The 22,501-nt window shown below is 47.8% G+C and overlaps 1 protein-coding gene across 1 annotated transcript in view; it reads right to left on the bottom strand.

Annotated features, from left to right (window-relative positions):
- The window catches only part of LOC311224354 (spectrin beta chain, non-erythrocytic 4-like), a gene marked incomplete at both ends in the record, with an annotated part of 220,569 nt that overhangs the window by 100,395 nt on the left and 97,673 nt on the right, over positions 1-22,501 (bottom strand). Inside the window, 1 exon segment of the mRNA XM_084309313.1 lies at positions 20,412-20,502. Coding sequence (XP_084165439.1) covers positions 20,412-20,502 — 91 coding nt within the window.

The raw sequence follows: 22,501 nt of genomic DNA, 5'->3' as shown, positions 1-22,501 counted from the left end.
CTGTCTCTCTCTCTCTCTCCCTCTCCCTCTGCAGTAGTCCCAGGCAGCTGTATTCTCTGTCTCCAGTCTCAGACCGCCTGATGCTGCTGCAGTGGTAGAGCAGAGAGATGGAGAGAGAGAGAGCGAGAGAGAGAGAGAGAGAGAGAGAGAGAGAGAGAGAGAGAGAGAGAGAGAGAGAGAGAGAGGAAGATGAGAGAGCGAGAGAGAGAGAGAGAGGAAGATGATAGAGAGAGGGAGAGAGGGGGAAAGTGTGTGAATGAGAGAGAGAAAGAGAGAGAGAAAGAGAGAGAGAAAGAGAGAGAGCGCAGGGGGCCAATGATAGGAATACGGCAGACAGAGAGGTGAGAGGGGAGAGGAAGGGATATGGGGATGATGTATTTGTCGTTTGATATTATTTACCGCCTCGCTTTCCTTTAAAGGGCCAGTGGCATATTTCTCTCCTAACACCCCCCTACTTCTATCTCTGCCACCCCTCCTAGCACCCTAACACACACACACACACACACACACACACACACACACACACACACACACACACACACACACACATACACACACACACACACACACACACACACACACACACACACACACACACACACACACACACACACACACACACACACACACACACACACACACACACACACACACACACACACACACACACACACACACACACACACACACACACAAATTGTCACATGGAGGTCAGAGAGGGTTGCAGCCTGATAGTCCTCTTGGGACAGTTAAATGAATTGAATACGGGGAGGAAGGGAGGAGGAAGAAAACAGGGTAGGATGCATGGAAGAAGGAAGGAGAGAAGGAGAGAGGGAGAGAGGGATGACTCTTGGCTTGTCATCGTGGTTCCGTCAGGCTCGGGGTTCCTCTGTGTAAAGGAGAGCCAGTTCCCTGACTTGACCCCATGTCAGGACAGGAAGACACGCTTCAAAACATCCCTAGCAAAAGCACCTCCATGCCAGATAAGCGTGTATGTACATGTAATATAAGATAAGATGAGATATTCCTTTATTGATCCTCTTGGGGAAATGCGGGTATCATAGCAGCATGGGGGAGGGGGGAGGGGAGATACAGGTATGGTAGAAATAAATAGTAGAAAGACATAAATATAGGCAATAAAATTAGATCTGAATATAAAAATACGAGAAAAAATAAACAATGTAAACAAAGGTGCAGATGAGGGTCTGTGCCCTATGTACAGTAATGCAAAAAAGGCTTAGGGATGTGCACAGACAGGGCCGCCTCAGGGGGTGTGCGAGCAGTGCGGTCGCACAGGGCCTCGCGGGAAGGGGGGCCTCGCACAAAAACAAAAAAAAAAAAAAATATTGTATTTATTATTATTATTATTATTTTTTTTTTTTATTATTATTTTTTTTTTCGAGGCCCCCCTTCCCACGAGGCCCTTTTTCATGCTTATATGCTTATATGCTTATATATTTCACATTAGACACGTTTGTAGAATGTGTCTGACTTGTTCCTGGCTTTGCGGCTCTGCAGATACACTATTGGAGGCAGCTCTGAGGCTCTGCAGCAGAATTGGTTTCAATGAGGGGAGGGGTTACAGGTAAGGTAGCGTCTGACTATTTCGCGCGTGCAGCATTGGAGGTTATGCCAGCCAAGATGAAGAGGACATCGTTCGGCGGATGGACTGAAGATGAAAGTTGTTGCATGTTAGACAGTTCAGTCAGGCTAGCGGCTAGCCATCCCGGCTAAAGACAGGGACAGCTAGTTAGCTTTAGCTACGTTATAATATTGAGTGCTAACGTGTGGTTCAGTCGTGATAGCCATGATGATGTCGGCTAGTAGCTAGCTTAGCTAAAGGCTAACTAGCGTTAGCTAACCTAGAGAGAGCACGTGCAGCATTGTTGTGCCAAGATGAAGAGGACGGTCGTTCGGCAGATGAACTTCGTCAACTCCACGCGGTTGTCTCCATCCTCTTGGACGTTTGGTGAGTTTTTAATGCACTCTATTCTATTCCCGCCGTGGATATCTCTCTCTCTCTCTCTCTCTCTCTGGAGCCAAACGGGCCGACTAGCTGTTGTAGTAGCTAACGGTGTGTGGCCTGGTGTCAGCACCTGGTGCGAGGGAGGTGAGCTTGGTGTTTCATTATGAGAATATCTCCATGCTCAAGTCGGCTATAGTCCGCGAGGGACTTGTTGCCGGCACCGCTATGGTAAACACCACTCTGTAGTGGGACGTGTATTGCCTTCTTTTTCCCTTCTCTCTTCGTATGAGAAGAGGAAAACACAGCGGCTGTCTGAAGTGTTGGCCTGTATTGCTTTTCTCACGTTGTACAGTTTTTCAGTGGTAGCCGCATAGCTTGCTTCTGCGTTAGCTAATGGTTAGCGATAGCCGGGTTGAGCTAACTGTTAGCCAGTTAGCTGTTTAGCTACGACGTTAGCTGCTCGTTTTCGCTCGGTTGGGAATGTTAGCTTGATGCTATCAGTTAGCCTAGAGTTAGCTGTTAGCTTGTGCTACGACCATTGACATTAGCCGTGAGAATAGCAGGCCCTGGCACTCTGACTACGACATCATCTTTGACAGAAGATGTAGTCGGGCCTGCACCATGACAAGGCTCCGGCCATAGCTTCTTTTTGTCCCGCCAGCGAGAGGCCTTTCGTCAACGTGGAGACCTGTGTTGCGGCCTTTCGCCCTGCGTTCCTTGGTGCAGGTAAGATGTCCATTGGACATTACCCCACTCTTCCTTCCTTCCCCTCCCGAATGTTTTGTTAATAACAATGTTTTTTTCCAGGCAAGACATATGTTACTTCACAACATTTGGAGATACGACATGTGCTGTGTGTGAATTGTCTTGGTCGTTTGTGTAGCTTGGGTAGCGTTGGCCAAAGCTGTGTGTGGCCTGGTGTCAGTACCTGGCTACTCTATTTGCAGTTAGCCTATTTAGCTGATGTCGGCCATTGGCTCCTTGCTACTTTGTTTTCTCTGGTATAGACCCTCTTCTCTTTGGATTTAAAGGGGAACTCCAACATTTTGGGAAATTAGCTTATTTAACATCTTCCCTGGAGTTAGACAAGAAGATACATACCTTTTTTGTCTCTGTGCGTGCATTTTAGCTTTGGGAATAGACGCTCCGTTAGCATAGCTTAGCTTCATCACTGGAAGTGAGGCAGGACAGTAGCCTTACAGTGCCTTACAGTGTATTGCAAGGTCTGACATTGACCAAATTTGATATGCATGACCTTGGTGGGCACTAGGTCAACTCCTGAAAAGGTGGTCAATGTCAGACCTTGCAATCAAAAGTTAGGGGGCGCACTGAAATTATGGCAAGGGTTATTAGCCCCCTAACTTTTGATTGCAAAGTCTGACATTGACCCCCTTTTCAAGAGTTGACCTAGAGCCCACCAAGGTCATGCATATCAAGTTTGGTCAATGTCAGACCTTGCAATACACTGTAAGGCACTGTAAGGCTACTGTCCTGCCTCACTTCCAGTGATGAAGCTAAGCTATGCTAACGGAGCGTCTATTCCCAAAGCTAAAATGCACGCACAGAGACAAAAAAGGTATGTATCTTCTTGTCTAACTCCAGGGAAGATGTTAAATAAGCTAATTTCCCAAAATGTTGGAGTTCCCCTTTAAGTGTTGATCTTTGTCCTTTTGGATCTATGTATATTCATGTTGCCTTTGTGAAGTTATCTTTTCCTTCTGTTTTGTTCTTCCATTAAAAGTTGAATATCCTTTAGGGGCTCATCTTTGCTTATCTCTCTCATACATGCTCACACAAACAGTCATGCTCTCTCTCTATCTCTCTCTTTCTAACACACACAACTGTGCAGCGATAACACTGTATATTAACTGTAGAACGGGAGCTCTCTCTCGCTCTCTCTCTTGCTATATGTTGACTGTATCATGCCCAGCCTCGGGCACTGCGGGCAGCGCTATTATTTAAGAATATGTTGACTGTATGAAAAAATTTAAAATAAAAAATGCTCGCACAGGGCCTCGCATTTCTCCCAGGCGGCCCTGTGCACAGATAACCGCTTTGTTGGCTAACTTATTATATTATATTCATAATGGTTCATTTGGATATAAGTTTGTATTTATCTTATTCGCTATCAGTAAAACATTTCAGTTTGAATAAATTAAACCCACAAGGGCACAATGATCTCTAGCAGTAGAAGCACCAGGCTTTCAACACGTCCAGCAGCCGGATGGAGCCCTGCGACAACGTCAGGGCTCCCACTACTTCCATTAGATATCTGCATCAACTGCATTAATAATAATATTAATATGAATATTAATATTAATAATATATTCCATTTGTATGGGTGCTTTATATTTGTGGAACAAATCTCAAGGCGCTACAGTGTAGAATAACATAAAAACTAGTAAGAGAGTAAAGAGAACATAAAATAAGTAGGGCTAAAACTAGTAAAAGAGTAAAAGAACATAAAATGTGTGGGGCTAAAACTAGTAAAAGAGTGAAAGAACATAAAATAGGAAGGGGCGTGGTCTAGGCAGCATGGAATGAGGTCGCATTCCGTTTTGAGTTTCCCAAGAATCGTTCTGTTTACATACTTTTACCCATTATTCTTTATTTTATTTTATTTTTTTGTACAGTATTTTTTTTAGATATGTCAAGTGTACACCCTTTTGAGCATTCGAAATGGCAACTAAACGCTCGACAGCAAAGGGGTTGGCGAACTCGCCTCCTCCCCCAGTTGAGCTGAGCGAGGCCAGTATGGAGACTAGTGTTGCGCTGGTTGGGAAGCTAATAGCTAGTTCTGCGGAAGAATCGGCCAGGACTCGTGGGGAGCTGTTTGAGAGCTTTGGACGGGCGGTGACATTGGAAATCAGGGCATCGTCCGATTTAATCCTGGAGAAAGTGGAGTCGCTCAGTTCAATGGCCAAGGCTAACGCAGCTGAGATTACATCTCTGGCAGAAGAAATGTCCAAACAGGCGGAGAAGCTACTTGCACTCGAAGGGGCCCTGCTTAGCGAGTGGTCAGAGGTAGCCGAATTGAAAGCTATTGTCTGCTAGATGCAGTCCCGTGAGAGACGTCCCAACATTCGCATCGTGGGAGTTCCAGAGGATGCCGAGGGAGGCCGGCTTGTCGACTCCATGCCCGACTTGTTGCAGCGTATTTTGGGCTCGGACATTCCGGCTACCCCGTTGTGTGATACGGCCTACAGAACCGGCCCGGTGAGGTCCGCCAAGAACCACGCTCCGAGACCCATCATTGCAAGGCTCCACAGTCTATGCATCAAGGAGCTGATCATGAGAGAGTCACGCTCCAGGAGGGGACAATTACAACTTGGTGAATGCAAAGTTGCTATTTTCGAGGACTTTACACCCGATGTTATGGCGAAGAGAGGGGTGTACCGTGAGGTGATGCTGCTGCTATGGAAGCTGGGAGTACGCCCAACTTTATTATTCCGAGCGAGACTATCGGTTAAAATGAAGGGGGACGTACACCGGCAGATTTGGACTCTTGACATAGCAGAGGAATACATTAAGAAAGAGGTGATGGTACCTGGAGGTAGCACGGAGTGACTACTGCGCGAGGCCTTTGTGCTTACACGTGTATAATGACATTGTGGCATATGGAACACAGGGGGGCTCAACATGCCTCACAAGCGCACCAGTGTCTTATGCTTATTAACACAATGGACGCCAGACCCGACATAAGTCGGGTTAACTCGCCATCGCTTGAGCACCAAACCCGAGAAAAGGCGGGTTTTGGTCGTTATTTCTTTTATTAGCTATTTCCATTCATAATTCATCCATCCAGCCTGATGTCATCATTGGGAATGGCTCTGAGATCGCAAACGTCCAATACCGCCGCCTAACGCCTTGCGGACGCTATTGCACTCCATTTGAAACGATGTGGCTTAGTGTCTGGGCCGAGCTGCGGCGTGCAGGTGGGGTCTAACTACTCGGGCAGGGCAAACGGTTATAACGGATGCATCGACAAGGGTCATCCCCCCCCCCCCGTTCATGTTCAATGCTGGATTACGTTGGAAACACGATCGCGATCAGTACTTGGAATGGCGATCAGATAATTGGAATATACTTTTTGCAGTACATCATAGACAAGGTAAGTGCTATATGTTATCAATCTTGCGTTGATCCGATAATTCTTTCCCTGCGATCGGAGCGTGTGTCTGTAATGTACTGTGTAACGTATTCCGTTGATGACGATCGAAGCATAGAAACCCCCCACCCTTTCATGCATGCATGATGAAACATAATACCGATAATCTAGCGTTGATTTCAGATTGATTATTGATCCAGGCGAGGAATGGCACGTTTTATAGTGAAATGTAGTAAAGCGCTGTTTGGCTGCGTTTCCTGGGATTACACAGAATTACTCTAAAACTATACTCATATTCACCACGGTATAAAACGGAAATGTATGTATGAAAATTTGTTCTGGTTTTTGCATGTTGACTGGAAGAAACTCACTGACAATCGACGTGTTAATTAGATCCATAGCTATAATATTTAATATAGTTTTAGCACTCGCAAACACGGCATTCTCCCCATTGCATTACAGCGATGGCGTTCTAACCAGAAGGTAAACAGCGCCCCCTTGGCGTCCATTGAGTTAATGAGTTGGCCAAAGCGGTGCAACTACCGGCTGACATCCCCCCATAGTTGAACATTTTAAGTACTTGGGCATAGAGATCTTTCCCACACTGAATCAGACAACTAAATTTAACTTCACAGGTACATATAATAAAATACATCAGGATCTAGATAGATGGTCGAGCCTTCCAAATTTGTTACAGGCCCGAGCATCTATAATTAAAATGAACAACTACGGATACATTTTGTCAGCTCAATGCTTCCCCTTCCTCCTCCAATAGACCACTGGCGTAAGACTCAAACTATGATATCCAAATTCATTTGGAATAATAAATGCCAGAGAATCAAAAGAACCACCACTCAACGTAGGAAACAGGATGGGGGCTTGGCAATCCCCGATTTTAAGTTATATTTCTGGTCCTTCTCGCTGAGGCCCTTGATAAACTGGCTGGACCCTGAAATTGCTGTGTCATGGCGCTCCTTAGAAGCAGCAGCGGTCCACAAATACTACAGGATGTAGTATACTCCACTATTCCTATATCAAAATGCCAGCTAAGATATGGACCAATCATATCCCACGTGATTCAAACGTGGCGTAATGTAGAGAGGTCCTGTGCGGTTAAATGCCTGTGGCACCTCTACTCTCCAATTTCTCATAACCAGCAACTACTTGTTGGGCACAAACCTGTTAATATTCCTCAATGGGAGAAGAGGGGAGTTCATACTCTGGAAGATATATATGATAAAAACGATCTTCGAGCGTTTCAGGACCTAAAAGAGTTTTATGATATACCTGGTGAATCATTCTTCCTTTACCTACTGTACAAAAGGCCCAAGGACTGGGCAGACATAAGGACTGTGGGGTGCTGCTGTTCTGCTGTTCTGCAGCGGGACGCCTCTCAGTCAGACATAAAGGCTGTGGGGGGCTGCTCTGCTGCTCTGCAGCAGGATGCCTCAGACATGTCTAGACATGTCTGTCGATAGCCAGCATCCATATATACTAGTGGGCTTAGTGATTCCTTCAGTTCATGTGTGCGTCCCTGATCACAAGTAAGTGTTAAATATGTGTATGATGAGGACGCTTAGTTATTGTTGGTGATTTATATGGTTAAGGCCTATACTAATGTTATAATTCTACCAGCTGTTTAGGAAGCAATTTACCAGTATGTTTATAGTGATAATCTAGCCTATTGGGTATAATCTATGTTGTTGAGTATAGTATCTAGTATCTGTTTAGCACAGTTTATCCCTGTAACTAGTATAGGTAAAGCACTGCTTATCCCCATTGGTAATTCCACTCGTGAGGTTTATGTTACTTGTAGCAACAGTATATTGTATAGTATATAACAGACTGATTAATGAGTACTAGTAACGCTGATGTCTTTGTTTCCTCCCCATTCACACACACACACACACACACCCACTCTCACAAATAGAAGTAGAAATCGCCTGTGCATCATCTGTCTGACCATTGATAATAAAACTCATCAAAGAACGTTCCTGCCTCCCGTGTCCTGACTAGACACCCCGTGTTGTTGACTACCTTTCCTAACCACAAGAGCTTCACTACAAATGGTCCTTCGAACCGGATAGAGTCAACGATATGGCAACCAGTCAAGGAGGGATGAGCCTCCCCGCTTCACCATCCGTGCGCCCCAGACGCACCGTGCAGCGCCCGAGATGGCTAGACGACTACCTAGTGGACAGTACACGCCAGCGTGACATAGAGCAGCTGCGCAGGCATGAAGAGGATAAAGCACAGCCCAGTCCCGCTAGAAGCACATCCCCCATGCCACCAATGCAGAATGTGCACGAAGCAATAATGCACCAAGTTCTGGAGACTGCGCGGCAACAGAGTGAGACGGCTCAGAAGCAAACCGAGCTTTTGGAGCTTGTTCTGCAGCACCATTCCTCCCGATCCTCAGCTCAGTCATCAAGGAGGTCATCACGGCATCAGACTCCAGTTCGCCAACTCCACCCAGAAAGAGTAGGCGAAACGCAGGTCTCCCCTGCCCGTGCACCTCACTACTCCCCAGCCGAGGATCACCCAGGTATAGCTGCAGTGGAGCTTGTTCTGCAGCTCCATTCCCCCCGAACCTCAGCTCAGTCGTCAAGGAGGTCATCACGGCAACAGACTCCAGTCCGCCAACTCCACCCAGAAAGAGTAGGCGAACCGCAGTTCTCCCCTGCCCGTGCACCTCACTACTCCCCAGCCGAGGATCACCTAAGTATGGCTGCAGAACTAACCGACCAGCTAGAAGATTTGAGTATCCACGAGCCAGAGTTGACACTTCCCCCACCTCTCAGCCGAGCCACTCACCCCCTCCAACGCGCAATTGAAGTACCCCACGGCTTTCAGGCTTGCAAGCAGGAGAACCAACAGAACCAAGGCTCCTCTCGTCAGCCCAGCCAGCCCAATAGGCCAACCCAGAACCTGCCGCAATCAGAGGGCCTGGCAAGAAGCGGACCCTCATACTGGCCACCAACCTCCTACCCGAACCCACGAAGCACATCCAATGTGGCTCCGCCTAGCCGCAAGTATGAGGAAAGGAACGAGCCTCAGCAGAGTTACCCGCCACCAACCTGGGCGACACCTCAGGTCATGCAGCAGCCCATGCACCAGCACCTGCCTCAGCCTGCACACCAGTCAGCACACCAAGCTCCGTATGTGCCCTACCTCGCCTACCAAGGGAACCCAGTCATAGCGAGACCGTATCCCTCCACAGTATACCAGCATGCACCCCCCAATATAGAAGGTCCAACATTCCCGGACTTTAACAAGGAGGATAGAGCCCAATACGTGGAACTACGCCTTTCCCTCAGTACACTCCTCAATCCTTCTCATTCCGAGCACTACAAGTATGCCATTCTGCTGAAGCATATAAAGGTGCCGCGTGCCCACCGCCTGGTGCTGGCTTACGCAGAGTCAAGTATGCCCTACTCGGAAGCTCTGAGGGCACTGGACGAGCGATACGGACGCCCATACCAGTTTGCTCTGAAGGAGATAGAGGACATGGAACGCTTACCACCCATTCGAGACGATAGAGCCCTCGACGAATTCGCCATCAGAGTGCAGTCGCTGGTCGGGATGCTGAGGTCCCTTCAAGGCGAAGGTCACGAGGAACTCCATTGTGGCTCAAACGTGAAGCGCCTCCTCAACAGGCTTCCCAAACACCAACAAGAGAGGTTCCGTCGTCAACAGTACAGGGAGAACCCAGACAAGACGAAGCTGTCCCTCACCGACTTCGCAGAGTGGCTGAGGGTAGAAGTCAGATGCCTGGACATTGAGCCCTCCCTTCATGCTCACAGTGAGAATGACAGGAGAGACCCCAAGTATCAGCCCAAGATAAAGGTCACTACGGTGATGCATGGTACAGACAACCCCCAAGATCCTCCACCCGAAAGGCCCTCCAAGGTATATCAACCTGTCCAGACCCAAGGGAAGGGAAGGATATACTGCCCCTACTGCGAGTCAGAACACTACCTCAGCCAATGCGAACGCTTCGCTAAGCTGACCAGAGGGGAGATAGTGGACTGGATCAAAGCCAAGAGAAGGTGTTGGAGATGCGGTCGTCCTCACCTAGCCTCTGCCTGCGACCTGAAGAAGCCGTGTCGACTCTGTAAGTCCAAACACCTCTCCGTCCTGCATGAGGTTAACCAGAGGAGTGGGAACGAGCCCACAATCACCTCAACAGCAGAGACTCACTACCTGGATCAGCCAAACGGATACAACCGAGTGCTCCTGAAGATCGTCAGAGTCAACCTGCACTACATGGACAGAGTCTTCAACACCTACGCAGTGCTGGATGATGGCTCAGAGAGAACCATCCTGCTCGCTTCAGCAGCACGCCACCTGGGAATACAGGGTCAAGCGGAAGACTTGACCCTTCGCACTATCCGCCAAGACGTCAAGACCCTGTCAGGCTCACGTGTCTCCTTCGCCATTGCCCCAGTATCCGAACCAAGGAAAAGGTTCCCTATTCAAGGTGCCTTCACCGGTGAACAGCTAGGTCTGTCTCAGTACAGCTACCCAGTCACCCAGCTCCAGGAGAAGTATCGCCATCTGCGAGGCTTGGTGATTCCACCAATCGACGGAGCTCAGCCAACCCTCCTGATTGGATCTGATCACGCCAACCTGATCGTACCGATCGAGCCGGTGCATCTGGGCCCCCACGGTGGCCCTGCGGCAGTCAAGACTAACCTCGGCTGGACACTCCAAGGCCCAGCAAAGTACATGCAGCAACAGCTTCAGACCACCCAGTGCTTCTTCACTGCTGCTCCCTCCCCGGCTGCCGAGCTATTCAGCCAAGTCGAACGGCTGTGGCAGCTGGATACACTGCCTTTCAAGAGCGAGAGGTTAGTGAACAGATCCAAACAGGACAAGTACTCAGCGGAGCTGTTGGAGGCCGAGACCACCCGTGTAGAGGTCAACGGAGTGCAGCGGTATGCCACCCCCCTCCTGCGAGTCCAAACCATGCCCAAGCTGCAAGTTTCAAAGGAAGTTGTAATGAAGAACCTGCGGAACACAGAGAAGAGGCTAACTCAAGATCCACAGCGTGCATCTACCTACCAAGAGGAGATCAATAAGCTAGAGATAGCTGGGTACATCACCAAGATTAACCCCAGCCAGGCCGACGCATCTGAAGAGTCATGGTTCCTGCCCCATCACATGGTCAGGCACAACGGCAAAGACCGGATTGTCTTCAACTGCAGTTTCCAGTACGGCGGGCAGAACCTGAACAACTACCTCCTTCCAGGCCCAACACTGGGACCCTCACTCCTTGGAGTCCTCCTGCGATTCAGAGAGCATCGAGTCGCCATAAGTGGGGACATCAAGGGAATGTTCCATCAGGTTCGCCTGTTGGACAGAGACAAGCCCCTACTGAGGTTCCTCTGGAGGAACCTAAAGACAGACGAACCTCCATCAGTGTACCAGTGGGAGGTCCTGCCCTTCGGGACAACATGCAGCCCCTGCTGTGCAACCTTTGCCCTCCAGAAACACGTCATCGAGTCTAGCCAAGAGGACGTTCGCCACAGTGTAGAACAGTGTTTCTATGTGGATAACTGTCTGCAGAGTCTGCCCACCAAAGAAGAGGCAAGCAGCCTCGTGAACAAGCTGAGAGCCCTCCTAGCCACAGGCGGCTTCGAGATCCGCCAGTGGGCCAGCAACCAGCCAGAGGTGATCGGCAACCTGCCCAAAGAGGCCAAGGCAGATAGCAGTGAGAGATGGGTCTCCAAGACCCACGGGGAAGCTCAAGAAATGACACTAGGACTCAGTTGGCACTTCATGGAGGACACGCTCCACTACAGACATCGCCCGGTTGCCCCAAGCCAGACGACTATGAGAAATATCTACAAGATACTAGCAAGCCAGTACGACCCCCTAGGTCGCATCCTGCCCTTTACCACAAGGGCCAAAGTTCTGGTCCAGAAACTGTGGGACACAGACCGCGACTGGGATGACCCACACTTACCTGCCGATCTCCTGCAACCCTGGACCACATGGGAAGAAGAGCTCCCACAGCTCCCAACAGTCAGCCCCTCACGGTGCTACTTCCTCATGGGGCGGCCCGACTCCTCACTCCCTCCAGTGGTGTACCCTGAATCCGAAATCCTCAGCCGGAGAAGATGGCGACACAGTCAGGTGTTAGCCGACCAGTTCTGGACCCACTTCCTGCATAACTACTTACCCTCCTTGCAGTCCAGGCAGAAATGGGTGAAGGATACAGAGAACCTCACTGTCGGCACGGTGGTGATGGTGATTGACCAGAGGCTACCTAGAGCGCTGTAGCCTGTAGGACGGGTCACGAAGACCATCAGGAGTGCCGACGGGAAGGTGCGGTCTGCAGAGGTGCAGGTGGACGATAGGACCTACACCAGACCAGTGGCCAAGCTTATTGAGTTACCAGCCATCCCAGAGGACGCCCCGACAACGACTCCGGAAGACAGTTGAGCCTTTCCATGAACTAATCCACACCGTGGATTAGGGGGCGGCTGTACAAAAGGCCCAAGGACTGGGCAGACATAAGGACTGTGGGGTGCTGCTGTTCTGCTGTTCTGCAGCGGGACGCCTCTCAGTCAGACATAAAGGCTGTGGGGGGCTGCTCTGCTGCTCTGCAGCAGGATGCCTCAGACATGTCTAGACATGTCTGTCGATAGCCAGCATCCATATATACTAGTGGGCTTAGTGATTCCTTCAGTTCATGTGTGCGTCCCTGATCACAAGTAAGTGTTAAATATGTGTATGATGAGGACGCTTAGTTATTGTTGGTGATTTATATGGTTAAGGCCTATACTAATGTTATAATTCTACCAGCTGTTTAGGAAGCAATTTACCAGTATGTTTATAGTGATAATCTAGCCTATTGGGTATAATCTATGTTGTTGAGTATAGTATCTAGTATCTGTTTAGCACAGTTTATCCCTGTAACTAGTATAGGTAAAGCACTGCTTATCCCCATTGGTAATTCCACTCGTGAGGTTTATGTTACTTGTAGCAACAGTATATTGTATAGTATATAACAGACTGATTAATGAGTACTAGTAACGCTGATGTCTTTGTTTCCTCCCCATTCACACACACACACACACACACCCACTCTCACAAATAGAAGTAGAAATCGCCTGTGCATCATCTGTCTGACCATTGATAATAAAACTCATCAAAGAACGTTCCTGCCTCCCGTGTCCTGACTAGACACCCCGTGTTGTTGACTACCTTTCCTAACCACAAGAGCTTCACTACACCTACAACTAAGGTCGGCAGGCGTTGCACCCACACCCTTTTGTCAGGCTTATCGGTGACAGGACAACCACAAGAGGGTTTGTCTCAGATTTTTATATACGTTTAATCAAATCCACATATAAAGAATTTACATTAGATACTGTTCACGGACGACTCAGCCCTGCTGGTCTCTGACAAGAACAAGTTACAGGTTGAAAAAACCCTCAGCTCGGAACTAGGCAGAATCTGCACCTGGCTCGCTGATAACAAACTATCATTACACCTGGGTAAAACAGAGTCCATTCTCTTCGGTTCAAATAACAAACTCAGCAAGACCGACGGCTTCTCAGTTACAGTGGGTGACAATATTGTCACAAGGAAAGATGAAATTACATACATGGGTTCCATCCTAGAGGCAAATCTTTCCTGTGACAAAATGGCATCCAATGTAATAAAAAAAAGTCAACCAACAAACTAGATTCTTGTACCGGATCTCCTCTCTAGTAAACAAGAATACCCTGAAGACTCTGGCAGGAGCACTCATTCAAGGGTACTACGACTATGCTTGCACCTCATGGTACCAAAGCACCTCAAAGGCGCTAAAAACAAAATTACAAACATCACAAAACAAACTGGTCAGACTACTGCTTGACCTTACTCCTAGAATCCACCTCACCCCTGCCCACTTTGACAACCTAGGATGGCTTAGAGTAGACGACAGAGTACAGCAACTTGCAATGGGCCTGGTCTACAACAGTGGTTCCCAAAGTCGGGGTCGCGAGTCGCGACCCAAAGGTGGGCCGCGAGCAGCCACGGATGGGCCGCGAGATGATTTAAAAAAAAAAAGAAAAAAGAAAAAAAAAAGAAAAAAAAACATTTTTTTTATTTTTTATTTTTTTATTTTTTTATTTTTTTATTGGATTTTTTTTTGTCAGGCCACTGAACTTAGAAGCAGGCCAGGACAGTGTTTCTAGTTGTATTCTAAAATTCTATTCTATTGTATTCTAAAATGTGACTATATGGTTTTATATTAACTTAATAAATAAACAAAAACGAAAAATCTACTTATTTCAACGAACATTTCAAACTAAATAACAGATTATGCACATACAACGCTGAAAACAACCGAAGCAACAATAGTATTTTAATGAGGCTATTATTATAATCATTATTATTTTGCAACAAGTTAGCCCTCTCATAAATAGCACATATAAATGAATAACTAACTTGAACTAACTTAATAGGATTGAAGTGATATTTGGCTTAAAAAATCGGTCGCCTGGCAAAAAGAAAAAAAAAGAAAAGCCAGACGATGTGCATTGGGCCGCGGCTCTCTGACGCCTTATTTTCTGGGCCCCGGCCTGAAAAGTTTGGGAACCCCTGGTCTACAAGATACATTACACCACTAAGGTACCTGTGTACATGTCAAAATACTTCCCAAAGGTCAGTGAATACCACGACCACAACACCAGAGGGAGCTCCACAAATCATGTTAAACCCAGATTCGGCTCAAACAAGGGACTAAACATGTTTCGCAATTATGCCACATCAATGTGGAATGCCCTACACACTGCTGTAAAGAAATGTGAATCACTACCCACTTTCAAAACCACTCTCAAAGAGCACCTACGGGAGACTGCAATTCGAAACTGGCCCCTGTAAATGTCCAAACCCAACCCCCTCCAATGTACAGTCCCCCCCCCCCCCCACCATGCATACCCAACTGGGGGTAGGGTGACCAAATCCATATGATCCAAATGCAGGACAGCGTGTCGATTTTGCGGGACATTTGTTGAAATTGCGGGACAGTAATGAATATGTATACAATAATCATGTTTACATAATGTATTCATTTTGATAAAAATATAAGCATTTAATGTATTAAAAACACAATAGTGTTGTGTATTAATTGCTTATTATACTCATAATCACTGTATAGAAGAATACCACAATCCAACATGCTGTTAAATTACCTACCGACTCCTAGAGGTTATATGGCTATATAGAGTTAAGATGAACCCTGTGATCTCTCTTGTAATGTGATACTGAAGTGCATACATGTATTCAGGGCTTGACATTAACTTTTTGGCTTTGGTTTTCCAAAGTCACTAGCCACTCAGCATTTTCACCAGCCAAAAATCCCAGCACTCGCGCCCCCACCCAAAAAGTAATAAATATAGGTAATTGGACAATGTAACTGCAAGCATTTGTTTGGACATATGATTTTATTTGAACAGAAACATCTAAAATAACATCTAATCCAAAATGTCAGTAGTGTGGTGTGTGATAAAATAACATCTAATCCAATAACATCTGTCCCCACCCGAACATCCCACCCGCCCAGACAAGTACAAACTTAATAAATTAAATTGTAGAGCACTGTGATATAAAGTGTTACCAATATTTGCTTTGATGTCTAGTCCTCTATTCAGTGTGTGTGTGTATGTGTGTGTGTGTGAGAGAGAGAGAGAGAGAGAGAGAGAGAGAGAGAGAGAGAGAGAGAGAGAGAGAGAGAGAGAGAGAGAGAGAGAGAGAGAGAGAGAGAGAGAGAGATCGGGCTAAACCCACCGTACTTTTGTGTTGTTTGCTGTGTTTTTATTTTCTACTTGGTATCTTGTATTTTGTATTTATTAGTTAAGTTTTGGTCTGTATTTCTTATTATCTTGTCATTATTATTATTACTGTTGTTATTGTTTTTATTTTTATTTTTTTTATCTTTTTCTTTAGTTTTTCTCCCATCCCAATGTTAGTCGTTATGCCAATTCCCAATCCCCTTCCTGGTCGTTGCGCACTCTACCCCCTACCGTCAGTCTGGGAGGGTGGAGACTATCACGTGCTTCCTCCGACACATGTGTAGCCAGCCCACCACTTCTTTTCACCTGGCAGCGCGGACTCTCACTGGGAGAGTGTAACGTGTGGAAGGTTACACTACCTCTCCCAGATCCTTCCCTTGCTGTGCAGGCGCCCCGACCAAACTGTAGGAGTCGCTGTTTAGTGTTTACAACGACCAGGACCCACCCACGCCGGCTTCCCACTCGCTAACACTGCCAATTGTGTTAGTATGGACGGTCGGCCAAGCCGGAGGCACCACAGCCGGATTAGTCCGCTGCGCTACCCGGCCACTCCCTACTGTTGTTATTGTTGATGTTGATGTTGTGTTGTCAAAAGAAAATTGAAAATAATATTTGTTTTTATTAAACAAAAAAGACAATATCAGGCTGTTGGCCACACAGCACTTCCTTTATGACAATATCAGGCTATTGGCCGCACAGCACTTCCTTTATGACAATATCAGGCTATTGGCCACACAGCACTTCCTTTATGACAATATCAGGCTATTGGCCGCACAGCACTTCCATGACAATATCAGGCTGTTGGCCACACAGCACTTCCTTTATGACAATATCAGGCTATTGGCCGCACAGCACTTCCATGACAATATCAGGCTAATTTCAAATTATTTGATTTAATTTAATTGTCATGTCTTATTCTGTTTATTATATTCTTCATTATTATCATTATTGTTACTGTATTGTGTTGTGTCTTGTTTCATGTGGAATAAATAAAGAAAGCCACACAGCACTTTGACAACACATTGTGACTAATATGCACAGGTGGTGGATGCCCATCCACAACTAACTCCAAATGGAACCCACTAGAATAAACAAACAACATACCTCTCCATTGCCACCTCTCTTTTAAGAGCCTGGGACTTCAGGGCTTGGCTCCGGGAACACAGATTAAGCCGAGTCCTCTACTAAAAACGTCTTCCAAACGTAAATTCGACATTGATCTAACGGCTTTAGTGCTACGGGCGTTTTCCTAAGTGCTACACTTCTACAGACTTCTATCTTCCACCATATCGTTTACAGGCCAGTGTCTGTAAGCAGAGCTTCTGTGTCCAGGATGGGTTATATCTAACCTGTCTAATGGTGGAGTATGAAGGTGCATACTTGATGGGGGAAGTACGGCACATTAGTGACACATTAAGGCCACATGGTCTTTAAAAAGAACACAGCCTCGCCCCCAGGGAGCTCACGTTCACATACTGTCGCAGTGCCACGGCCACGCTGTATGACACACACACACACACACACACACACACACACACACACACACACACACACACACACACACACACACACACACACACACACACACACACACACACACACACACACACACACACACACACACACACACACACACACACACACACACACACACACACACACACACACACACACACACACACACACACACAGGAAGGTGAAGATGCTTCATGTAATGCATATGCATACATTCATAATCATATACGTATGTACACACAGGTAAGGAAGGATGTGCTGATTGGCTGACACACACACACACAACACAAACACACACACACGCACGCACGCACGCACGCACGCACGCACGCACGCACGCACGCACACACACACACACACACAGTGAGAGATACACTCTCCCTCCTCTGAATTAGTCATGAGGAGCTGTGGTGGTGAATTATTCAAGAGAGCCATAGAGAGAAAGTTGCTGAAACTAAATAAGGCTGTGGCTCGTGCATGAACCAGAGAGGGGCAGGGTGAGAGAGCAGGGCAGGGTGAGAGAGCAGGGCAGGGTGAGAGAGGCAGGGTGAGAGAGCAGGGCAGGATGAGAGAGGCAGGGTGAGAGAGGCAGGGTGAGAGAGCAGGGCAGGATGAGAGAGGCAGGGTAGGATGAGAGAGGCAGGGTGAGAGAGTCAGGGTGAGAGAGTAGGGCAGGATGAGAGAGCAGGGCAGGATGAGAGAGCAGGGCAGGATGAGAGAGCAGGGCAGGACGAGAGAGCAGGGCAGGACGAGAGAGTAGGGCAGGATGAGAGAGTAGGGCAGGATGAGAGAGCAGGGCAGGATGAGAGAGTAGGGCAGGATGAGAGAGTAGGGCAGGATGAGAGAGCAGGGCAGGATGAGAGAGTAGGGCAGGATGAGAGAGTAGGGCAGGATGAGAGAGCAGGGCAGGATGAGAGAGTAGGGCAGGATGAGAGAGCAGGGCAGGACGAGAGAGGCAGGATGAGAGAGTAGGGCAGGATGAGAGAGTAGGGCAGGATGAGAGAGTAGGGCAGGATGAGAGAGTAGGGCAGGATGAGAGAGGCAGGGTGAGAGGGTAGGGCAGGATGAGAGAGGCAGGATGAGAGAGCAGGGCAGGATGAGAGAGTAGGGCAGGATGAGAGAGCAGGGCAGGATGAGAGAGGCAGGATGAGAGAGGCAGGATGAGAGGGTAGGGCAGGATGAGAGAGGCATGGTGAGAGGGTAGGGCAGGATGAGAGGGTAGGGCAGGATGAGAGGGTAGGGCAGGATGAGAGAGTAGGGCAGGATGAGAGAGTAGGGCAGGATGAGAGGGTAGGGCAGGATGAGAGAGTAGGGCAGGATGAGAGAGTAGGGCAGGATGAGAGAGTAGGGCAGGATGAGAGAGTAGGGCAGGATGAGAGAGTAGGGCAGGATGAGAGAGTAGGGCAGGATGAGAGAGGCAGGATGAGAGAGCAGGGCAGGATGAGAGAGTAGGGCAGGATGAGAGGGTAGGGCACTGGGGCAGGATGAGAGAGTAGGGCAGGATGAGAGGGTAGGGCACTGGGGCAGGATGAGAGAGTAGGGCAGGATGAGAGGGTAGGGCACTGGGGCAGGATGAGAGAGTAGGGCAGGATGAGAGAGTAGGGCAGGATGAGAGAGGCAGGATGAGAGAGTAGGGCAGGATGAGAGAGTAGGGCAGGATGAGAGGGTAGGGCACTGGGGCAGGATGAGAGGGTAGGGCAGGATGAGAGGGTAGGGCACTGGGGCAGGATGAGAGAGCAGGGCAGGGTGAGAGAGTAGGGCAGGATGAGAGAGTAGGGCAGGATGAGAGAGCAGGGCAGGATGAGAGAGCAGGGCAGGATGAGAGAGCAGGGCAGGATGAGAGAGTAGGGCAGGATGAGAGAGTAGGGCAGGATGAGAGAGCAGGGCAGGATGAGAGGGTAGGGCACTGGGGCAGGGTGAGAGAGCAGGGCAGGATGAGAGAGGCAGGATGAGAGAGTAGGGCAGGATGAGAGAGGCAGGATGAGAGAGTAGGGCAGGATGAGAGAGTAGGGCAGGATGAGAGAGGCAGGATGAGAGAGTAGGGCAGGATGAGAGAGGCAGGATGAGAGAGTAGGGCAGGATGAGAGAGGCAGGATGAGAGAGTAGGGCAGGATGAGAGAGGCAGGATGAGAGAGTAGGGCAGGATGAGAGAGGCAGGATGAGAGAGTAGGGCAGGATGAGAGAGTAGGGCAGGATGAGAGAGTAGGGCAGGATGAGAGAGTAGGGCAGGATGAGAGAGTAGGGCAGGATGAGAGAGGCAGGGTGAGAGAGTAGGACAGGATGAGAGAGGCAGGGTGAGAGAGTAGGACAGGATGAGAGAGTAGGGCAGGATGAGAGAGTACGACAGGATGAGAGAGTAGGGCAGGATGAGAGAGTAAGACAGGATGAGAGAGGCAGGGTGAGAGAGGCAGGATGAGAGAGTAGGGCAGGATGAGAGAGGCAGGGTGAGAGAGTAGGACAGGATGAGAGAGTAGGGCAGGATGAGAGAGTAGGGCAGGATGAGAGAGTAGGGCAGGATGAGAGAGTAAGACAGGATGAGAGAGCAGGGCAGGATGAGAGAGTAGGGCAGGATGAGAGAGCAGGGCAGGATGAGAGAGCAGGGCAGGATGAGAGAGTAGGGCAGGATGAGAGAGTAGGGCAGGATGAGAGAGCAGGGCAGGATGAGAGAGCAGGGCAGGGTGAGAGAGCAGGGCAGGATGAGAGAGCAGGGCAGGGTGAGAGAGCAGGGCAGGATGAGAGAGACACAGGAGGGAAAGCCTGTATTCAGCAGGGCTGATCATACAGCACAGATACCACCACCAGCTCCTCCTCTTGGAAGCTCTATGGTTCCCACAAGTTATTTTGCAGCAGAGTCGACGTGTCCTTGAGCAAGACACTTAACCCCTAACCGCTCCCGGTGGGCAGGTTGGCACCTTTCATGGTCACCTCCACCGTTGGTGTGTGAATGTGTACACAGGCGCTTTGGCTAAAAGCACTATATATAAATGCAGTCCACAGCCTTTAGAAGCAGCCGGTCCGCGGTCTACTGTACCTCAAGACAGTCCAGGAGAAATCTCTGCAGCCCCCACTGGGCGTTCAGCTTCTCCAGCCACAGCTGGGCCAGGTCCCGGTTCTGGTTGCCTCTGGGGGAAGGAGAGGGAGAGGAGAACTGAGTCGGAGCGAAAGGAAACTGAAAACATTTAGTCTATAAGCGCAAGTGAAAAGTATAAAGTTTTTACGAGTTTTACGAGTGTGAGGCTGTGATACACGGGCCGGGAGTGACTGCTAGAGAGGAACAGATAAATGGACAGATAGGTTTATCGTTACATGTAATGACTATTTTATAATAATAACATTGTAATAACATTGTTATAGCAGATTTTTAATCAGTGACTGTTTCCTCCTTGCAAAGTTACATTTCATAGTCATCCCTTTCACTACCACACTACAGAAGGTTAACCTTTCACTACCACACTACAGAAGGTTAACCTTTCACTACCACACTACAGAAGGTTAACCTTTCACTACCACACTACAGAAGGTTAACCTTTCACTACCACACTACAGAAGGTTAACCTTTCACTACCACACTACAGACGGTTAACCTTTTGTCATATGGCAGTGAAAGGGTTAACCTTCTGTATTGTTGCAGTGAAAGGGTTAACCATTTGGTAGTGTGGTAGTGAAAGGGTTAATCTACTAAAGCCACCGTGCTACTTACTATGAGTGCTAGGGTGCTTAGCTACTTTGCCAGGTAAAAACGTTTGTATATGTATATTGTTCTAGTTGAGCACTCTTAATTTGAGACATACAGATATGTGGGGGAGCATCATAATTATCAGCCCATATTGTAGTAAAGTCTAATATTGATCTCTGCTCATACGGTATCTACAGATATCTTTGGTGCTTGGAGATTACAAGAAACTCATCGTAAAAAATATATAATCTGACATTATCATAAATGTTTGTTCAAATGCAAAGAAAATAACAATATAGGCACTCTTGTCTTTTTTTGGAAAGCAAAGCAGTTTGGGTAAACGTAAATGTCAGTTTATTTATATTTTCAGAAATGATATGTATCAAATATCCGAATCCAATAGTCCTTTGTTGGGTCACAGTGTGAATGTCTCTATCAGAATAACAACGGTCTTCATCTGAACACCATGTGACTTAGTCCACATCGGTGTTGTTGTTCTGAAGAGGCGACAGCTAAGCCCGCCTTACTTCACCAATCATATAGATTTCATGGTCTGGTCTCAGGGCTCGTTCTAACCAGGCCAGGCTCTGTTCCACGTGCTTTAATTCATTCATATTCAGCGGCCTCGCTGGCTTTGTCTTCTCTGGGCACTATTATGTGTGGGCAGCTGCTTCATATAATCTGCTCAACGTACAGCCAGGGCCATGTGCGTGTCTTTGGAGCGCCCCACAGTCAAGACAGCAGGCTTATTGTTTATTAGAAGAAAACAGAAGACTTCTGCACACAGGACTACAATGGGACATATTACTATTTGACATACACATGTAACAGTCAATAACTGAAAGCTGTGAGATCACACACCCTACAGAGGCCAACCGCTTCCTTCTGTTGTAGCACAAGGCAGCTTGGCCAGAAATACAGACAAACAAGAAATCAAGCATCTTCACATCCTTTCTCTCCTCTTATTCTCTTACATACGCAGGGCTTTCTAATGAGCAGGACTAGTTCATACGTAGGGCTTTCTAATGAGCAGGACTAGTTCATACGTAGGGCTTTCTAATGAGCAGGACTAGTTCATACGTAGGGCTTTCGTATTGCCCATAGATGCACATGTCCAGAGTTAATTATATTGTATATTGTTTACAGTGCCTTTTGATTCTATTTCTATGTTTACTTATCCACTGAACCATAATGCTGTGACCTGTACCTGTATGTCTTCTACTACCTGTACCTCCCCTCCCCCCTCCCCATGCTGCTATGATGCCTGAATTTCCCCAAGTCAAGTCAAGTCAAGTCAAGAGTTTTATTTGTCACGGCATACAAGCATACAGTGAAATGCGGGGGGTCATGCCTGCAGCGATTGAGCAATAATACAAGTAATAAGAATAGGAATGAGAATAAGACATTTGTGAAATAATACAAGTAATAAGAATAAGACACAACAG

The sequence above is a fragment of the Notolepis coatsorum genome (genome assembly GCF_963971535.1).
Source record: "Notolepis coatsorum genome assembly, chromosome: 1".
Taxonomy (NCBI): Eukaryota; Metazoa; Chordata; class Actinopteri; order Aulopiformes; family Paralepididae; genus Notolepis; species Notolepis coatsorum.
This window is presented reverse-complemented; position numbering and strand designations above follow the sequence as displayed.